This window comes from Corvus brachyrhynchos, unplaced genomic scaffold (assembly GCF_000691975.1).
Source record: "Corvus brachyrhynchos isolate BGI_N302 unplaced genomic scaffold, ASM69197v1 scaffold3, whole genome shotgun sequence".
In the NCBI taxonomy this organism is placed as follows: domain Eukaryota; kingdom Metazoa; phylum Chordata; class Aves; order Passeriformes; family Corvidae; genus Corvus; species Corvus brachyrhynchos.
The window spans coordinates 13,062,336-13,068,939 of NW_008237619.1; the positions used below are offsets into that span (position 1 = coordinate 13,062,336).

The window sequence follows — 6,604 nt, forward strand, 5'->3', positions numbered from 1 at the left end:
GAGAGCAGCTGGGAGCTGATGCAGGGCTGGGGAATGGGTTTGATCTTTTTCTGTCATACAGGGGGCATGGAGTATTATTTGTTCTTCCTCTCTACTTGTCTGTGAAGTATCACTCCAGGAGTGACAGTGTTAACAAATACAGTGGAAGAGACAGCTCTGTAAGCTGAGCTACATGGTCACATGCATAGGTTTTATTTTTAACATCCCAAAACTACTTGATGTTTCTGCCAGGGCTTGCTCCGTGTCCTTCTGTTCTCTTCTCTTTCTTTGCTTGCAGTTCTCCCTCACCCACCTCACTTCAGCCCAGCTGAGCACAACCAGGAGAGAAGTGTTTGGTACATGCACAGGGACTCTATGATCAAGGTAAGGCTTTGTGAATAGAGCTGGAGTCTTTTTTGGACAAACGTTATGCAACGTAATTGTTACTGTAGTGAGCTATGAAAATCAAGATATCTTCAAAACAGCCTTAGTAATTAAGATGAAACAGAATAATCATGAGCTGTCTTAAATGACACTCTAGAACAGAGGCAGCTGGTAACTCTGAGCGTTTCTGTGACATACTACTCTAAAAAAAAAAACCTTCCATAATGTATTCAGTGAATTAGCTGTAGTTTGCAGCACTGTATGCAGGATTTTAAAAAACTAAGATGCTGATTGTAAGATGGGAGCTTCAGCAGCAGGTCAGATGATAAATCAAAAATTTAATTTCTATTATTTTCAGGAACCTCAGAGAAGACAAGGAGATACAGTAAGGGTCAGAGGAGAGGCAAGAGCAATCTCATGGCAGAACTGCTTAGACTTAAAATCAAATTGGTTTTGTAGATTGAGACTGCAAACTTTATGTTGGCAATCTACACTGAATGAATGATGAAGAATTACAAGAGTTAAAGGTACTGCTGTACCATTTAGTCTTGTGACTGCTCAGCAATTTTTACTCATTAATCTCTTTTATTTTATTATTTAGATCTTAACCAATAGCTCTGAGATTCTTTATGCTGGGCACCTTTCAGAAAAGTATGTTAGTGAGATTGTTACCAGAGCATAATATAGAACCTGAGCCCAAAGAGAAAAAAACATGGTTTGGACCATTACTCACCCCCGCCTTTTTTTTTCTCAAACTGCAACAAAATTGGACTATTATTTTAAAGCACTTGTTGAACTCAAACCAAGACCAAACCCATTTCCTAGTTACCCATGCAAAGTGAAAGTTTGCTTGACTGTGTGTCTACCAAGGATAGCACTGACATGTCTGAGGAGCAGCAGAGCAGCTCCATGTCACAGCCTGCTGTTCTGCCTGTCTCCCACACGACTCCCCAACATGCCCAGCACAAGATGCTGTTGCTGGGCTATTCTGCACAATGCCACCAGCCCAGGGGACCATTTCAGTGCCTGGAATTTTTGGGTGGCTTTCTCTCAGGTGAGCTGTGGCTAGATTGCACCAGGTAGGGAGGAGCAAGAAACATTGCTGATCCAGGTCTTTTAGTGGGGAGTGCAGTGTGGGGTTCCCACCAGCAGTGCCCTGTGTTACCTGTGCCTCACTACTCTGAAGTCTCTCTGCTCCTCCTGTGACAGCTCTAATGCATTTCACCAGTCAGAAACTGCACAAGCAAATTTTGGTGCCACTTTACTGCCTGTGTGCAGCACAGATTTTCCAGGCGAGGGGGAGGCCTCATGGTGCAACAGCTTCTCTTGATCTCCATGGTCCTGCATGTGGAGTGTAGGGAGCTGAGGAGAAGCTGATGTGCTGCTGTGAGAACCTGAGCAACAGGCATTCTCCAGAAGAAAAGCAAGGAGCATGGATTGAATTCTTTGCGCAACTGATGCACTATACTGTGGATCTACTTCATTCCTGACATTTTCAAGCCTATTTTTGGCAGTATAAAGCAATTCCAACCTGTTCAGTAACTCTGAAATAGTGGTTATTGCCATGAAACACCACAGCCTCATCCAGATGATCTCCAGGTAGAAAATACAGGCAGTAGCTCCCTAATTGTAACATCTTCATCCTTTTGTTGTTGGGCTTATCCAACAAGTCAGTTGTTTCACAGAAAACCTTACCCCTCCTCACATCTTATACTAAGGATCTGAAGTTCACCAGCATTGCCCTGTAATCAAAGTGCCGCTATGAAATCCATGTGAACTTGTTCAAGGTCACCTCAAAAGTAGGTCTTGCTCACGCTCACTGGAATGTTATTAGTGTATTGATGAAGATTTCATCTACACCTTTAATTGTCCCTTTCCACCTCCCCTGAGCCATACCATTACTCACTGCCTGCCTCATTTAAAGCCTGGCTGGCAACTTGTGTGTGCAAGATCAGTCCAAATGGCAACTGCAAAGCAGGAGCGCCATGAAGGACAGTGACCCACAGTGCTGAGTGCCGGGGTCACTCAAGCTGTACTGTCCCTGCTGTGGGTGTTCAAGTGGGGAGTTTGACTTATTTAGAGGGCCCTGTGATTCTAGGTGGTGGCAATCCTGGATTTGCTTTTTATTTTGTATCTAAGGAGAGGACTCAAGAAATCTTGGGCTGCCGAGATTCATGTACAAATGCAGTACAGTATGGTTTCCAATGGCATAGTGATTTTTTCCTCAGCTCTAAGAAATAAAAATATCTGTTTAGCAAAAGGAGACCCAAGCTTGATTTCTTGACAAGGTTGTTAAGCAAGCAGTGATTGAGGAAGAGCAGTGCATGAAAGAAAAAGAAAATCACTAGTTTAAGAAGACTTACTTGGTGTCCTAGAAAATGTGATTCTACAGCTGGTTCTGCCAGGGTTTTTATGCAGGAGGCATGCAACTGCAAGTGAAACATCAGAACCTGAGCATCTCTATGCTTGGCATGTATATTTACGTATTTGTATAAAATACTATATTTAATTCTATATATTTTCATCTTTCTAAACTTTAATTTTACATCTGCCAAATAGAAGCAATAGTATTTTTCAACCTCAAGTGCACCTCTAGTACTGCAAAGATAGATTCATTATTGTGAACATGATCAGATCTAAGATAGTAAATATACTGAAATGAAAATTTTTATACAGTAAGAAAATTAATAACTGTATTCTCCTCAAGATTTCAATATGATAAAGATGAGATAAACACTCTATACTAGGTAAGAAGGATTATAAGAAATAGAGAACATTGCCTATATGCCCTATACACTTCCCTGAAAGTATTCCCATTCTGTCTGTTGTAACATTATATATAACTTCAGCATTCTTGGCTCCAGCATTTGGATGTGAACTTCCATGAGATTTTTTTAGGAGCTTGTTATCATGTTGTAAAATTTAGAAAGACTGTTTTATGTTCATTTGGAATCTCATCTCAGAGGCACTCTTTAGGGTCCTTTATCTGGGTTTCTGGTGGCCCTTTTTGATGTTTCTTCAGACTGGGAGGTATCCCTTGATTCTGTGCAAGGAGCTCAGGTACAGTGTATGACCTTAGTATGTCAAATGATCAGTCACGTGTAGCACATGCCAAATGAGAAAACACTTTTATTATTTTGGCTCATTGTCTGCGACTTAATTAAATATATATCTCCTGAAAATAAATTTTAATTGGCTTATAAGCTGTACGTTATTATCACGGAACAGGTCCACTCCAGACACAGACTTAGCTGCAGTTAAAATAGCAGCTGTATATTTTTAAACATTACTTGATTTGCTGTCATGATGGTCTAAAAATAAAGATTTACCAAAGTGGACAGACTGTGGACTGTAATGTGCATTCTTTGTTTACACAGTAGCTTGAACATGATTGAAGTAATTATTTCTGGTTTGGTTTTTTTTGTTTCCTAACCCAGACCTTGAGACATTTTGCAAGTTGCAGGGAATCTGTAAGTTTATACATGTTTAGAGAAATGTTTTGTCACCTGACATATCTGTGTGTCACCTGCCTCTGGATGTTATCTATCAAACCTACTGAGGCAAAATTTGCAAACTTTCTGCTGAGTGTTTTGAAAGCTTGTAGTTTGTTTACGTGCAATAATATCATCAATTAAACCACAGAGCTAACTAATTATCAATTAAAATACAGAGCTCCTGATTACTGTCATGTCAGAATAGAAGAAGCATTCAAGCCCTGATAAATATCAGAATAAAACTCTCTGTCCCTACTTCCTGTCCTCTATGTTCACAGATTTGACAATGAGAAAAGAAGCATAGATATCTTTTGTCTGAAAAGAACGGCATATACAAGTTAGAGATGAGGTAAACTAAACTAAAAAATGCCTGAATAATGAGGAAGACTGATTCTGCATCTGAATGCTGTGATATGGTCACTTTTCATAAACAAAGCATGTATTTTCTTTCTCTACCATGATTTGGATGGGGTTTATTTCAGCATACAGCAATGTGAAAGCAGGCTCCTCTCCAGAAACTTTGCCATCAGTCCTTTCTGTGTTTTGGAGAACAATAAGGCCTATGCCTCTGATGTAGTGGTTTGGTTTTTTTTTAATCAATTATTTCTCCCCAAGAGTTACTTTTGCAGTGGAAAGTATTGTTCACTTTCCAAAGTGAAAGTCATGTTTTTATTGCAGTGTAATGTACCCAGCCTTCCTCTGACCTTATGCAAGTCATGGCTGGGACTATTTTTAGAGATTATATTTGCAGCAAAATGCTACAAGAATGAGAGCAGCAAGGATGCCACCAGTGTGAAATAAATCCATCTGTATCTCCTGCTTCTCTGAGCTGCATAGAAGTAGATGTAACTCAACAGCCTAAAGCAGGACAGGTGCCACCCCAAAGCACATGTATTTAAGGGCTTGGTGTGGCTGAGGCCACCCTGGCCAGTGCCCTGGTGTCACCTCTCTGCAGAAGCCAGTGCTTCCCAAGGCAAGGCAGGGATGTTAAAGTGGGAAGTAACAAAGTTTTATTTTCTGCATTGCTGCCTTCAGCTCTTTCCGTGAGCCTTATACGTGAGAGTGTAAGTTTGTCTCTGAGGAAACGGACTACCAAGGATGTGTTCCTTTACTCTGCAGGGCCAAGAGAGAATGGGATTGATTCATGAGGAGGTGTAAGCAGGTATTGATCAGCTTTGGAAATTGCAAAAGATGGAACAAAGTTGTGTTGAGCAATTAATGCACATCAAATTTTCAAATGAGTGTTGGTATTTAGTGCAGGGACACACAAGCACTGCCTTTCCCAGGCATCTTTCCTTCTCCGGTGTTGTTCATGACTTCCTCTGCCAGGGTGTAAAAGTGTGAAAGACAGAAAGTTAAGAGAATACCTTCAAGAAACAGAGAGGACACTCTTCACATAGCATCTCTTCCCCTGGAGCCTGAGCCCACTTCCACAGCAGCACAGCTCTCCTCAGGGCTAGGTCACTTAAGCCTGGGGTTGCAAAAGAAAACACATCTAGGTAAACACTATTGTGTTTTCTTTAACCCTAGGAAAACTGAAACAAAGTCTAAATTATTTTACTACCAATATCTGTCTTTTCTCAGCGCCAAGTGAGAGTCTATTTGGCCTATGGTAGTTCCTACTGCATGAAATGTGTGGTGGGAAGATTTGTCAAAAATCTTTTTCCTATTTTCACATAAAAAGAAAAGCACTCTGGGTTCTATTTGGAAACAAAACTCAAGTTCCTCCTTATCATTAGCTTTTTTCCTTTCACAAAGATTTGCAGTGATTCGAGAATGAGGCTGGAATGCAGCTCCTATAGTAAGGAGCAGGAAGTCAAAAGTCGGGAGGTTGCTACTTGCAGCAGGTCTTCTTTGGGCCAAGTTACAGATCCAGTTGAAGGTGTCCAAGGAAGTAGTTCCAAGTTATGACTGAGCAGCCTTTAGTTCTGTAATCCAACAAGTGAAGTGTAAGAGTAAGTCAGGAAAACAGAGTAAAGAAGCCCAAGGAGATTAGCTCTTACCCAGTTTTCCACACTGGGAACTGGGATCCTGAAGATAATCCTCACTCTTGACCTTGCTGGTGTAGAGCAAAGGGAGGTTCATTTGTGCAACATTCATGTCTTTGTGGGGAGATGAGAAGATGCCTAGGCCACATCTAGATAGGAAAAAGGAATGTCATTTTTCTTACTCAGTGTTGAGGAAGTGGGATGCTCCTTCACTGTGCCCCTGGCAGTCTTGATTTCAGCAGCTTGGTGAAATATAGGGACAGAAAACAGCTCATACCCTGGCTGCCTGGGCTAAGGAGTAAAGACCTTATCTATATCCGTGCTGCTACCAGGCCATGCTGTACCGTGGGGATCAGAGGTGGTACGTGACTGTATGGAGCTGGCAGTATCACTTTCTCACAGCCTTATTCCCACTAGAAGTGCATGTGAGCACCCCATGTGTGGAAACCAAGTGTGGGCATGGAGGGTCTGTGGCCGTCCTCGCTCCTTCGGGCAATAACTCTTGTCTTCTTGTCTTTGCCACACACAGCACCGGGCCCAGAAAGCTCCCCCTGGGCAACACAGGCACTGTGAGCAGTGCTTCAGCCGGCACTGCCACGCACCCATTGAGGTCTCCGTGTCCTGCATGGTGATCAGCTGCCGCCTCCACTGTGGGGCCACCTTCCACATGTGCAAGGAGGAGGAGCACAAATTGCTCTGCCCCTTGGAGCAGGTGTCCTGCCTCAACTCAGCCTATGGCTGCCCTTTCTCCCTGGCCCG

The 6,604-nt window shown here is 42.3% G+C and overlaps 1 protein-coding gene across 1 annotated transcript in view; it reads left to right on the plus strand.

Moving 5' to 3' along the window:
- The first annotated feature begins 220 nt into the window (after positions 1-220).
- The window catches only part of FBXO40 (F-box protein 40), a 14,595-nt gene continuing 8,211 nt past the window's right edge, over positions 221-6,604 (plus strand). The window contains exons 1-2 of the mRNA XM_017731991.1: positions 221-363; positions 6,375-6,604. Of these exons, the coding sequence (XP_017587480.1) occupies positions 340-363; positions 6,375-6,604 (254 nt within the window). The 5' untranslated portion in view covers positions 221-339. The remainder of the gene's footprint in view (positions 364-6,374) is intronic.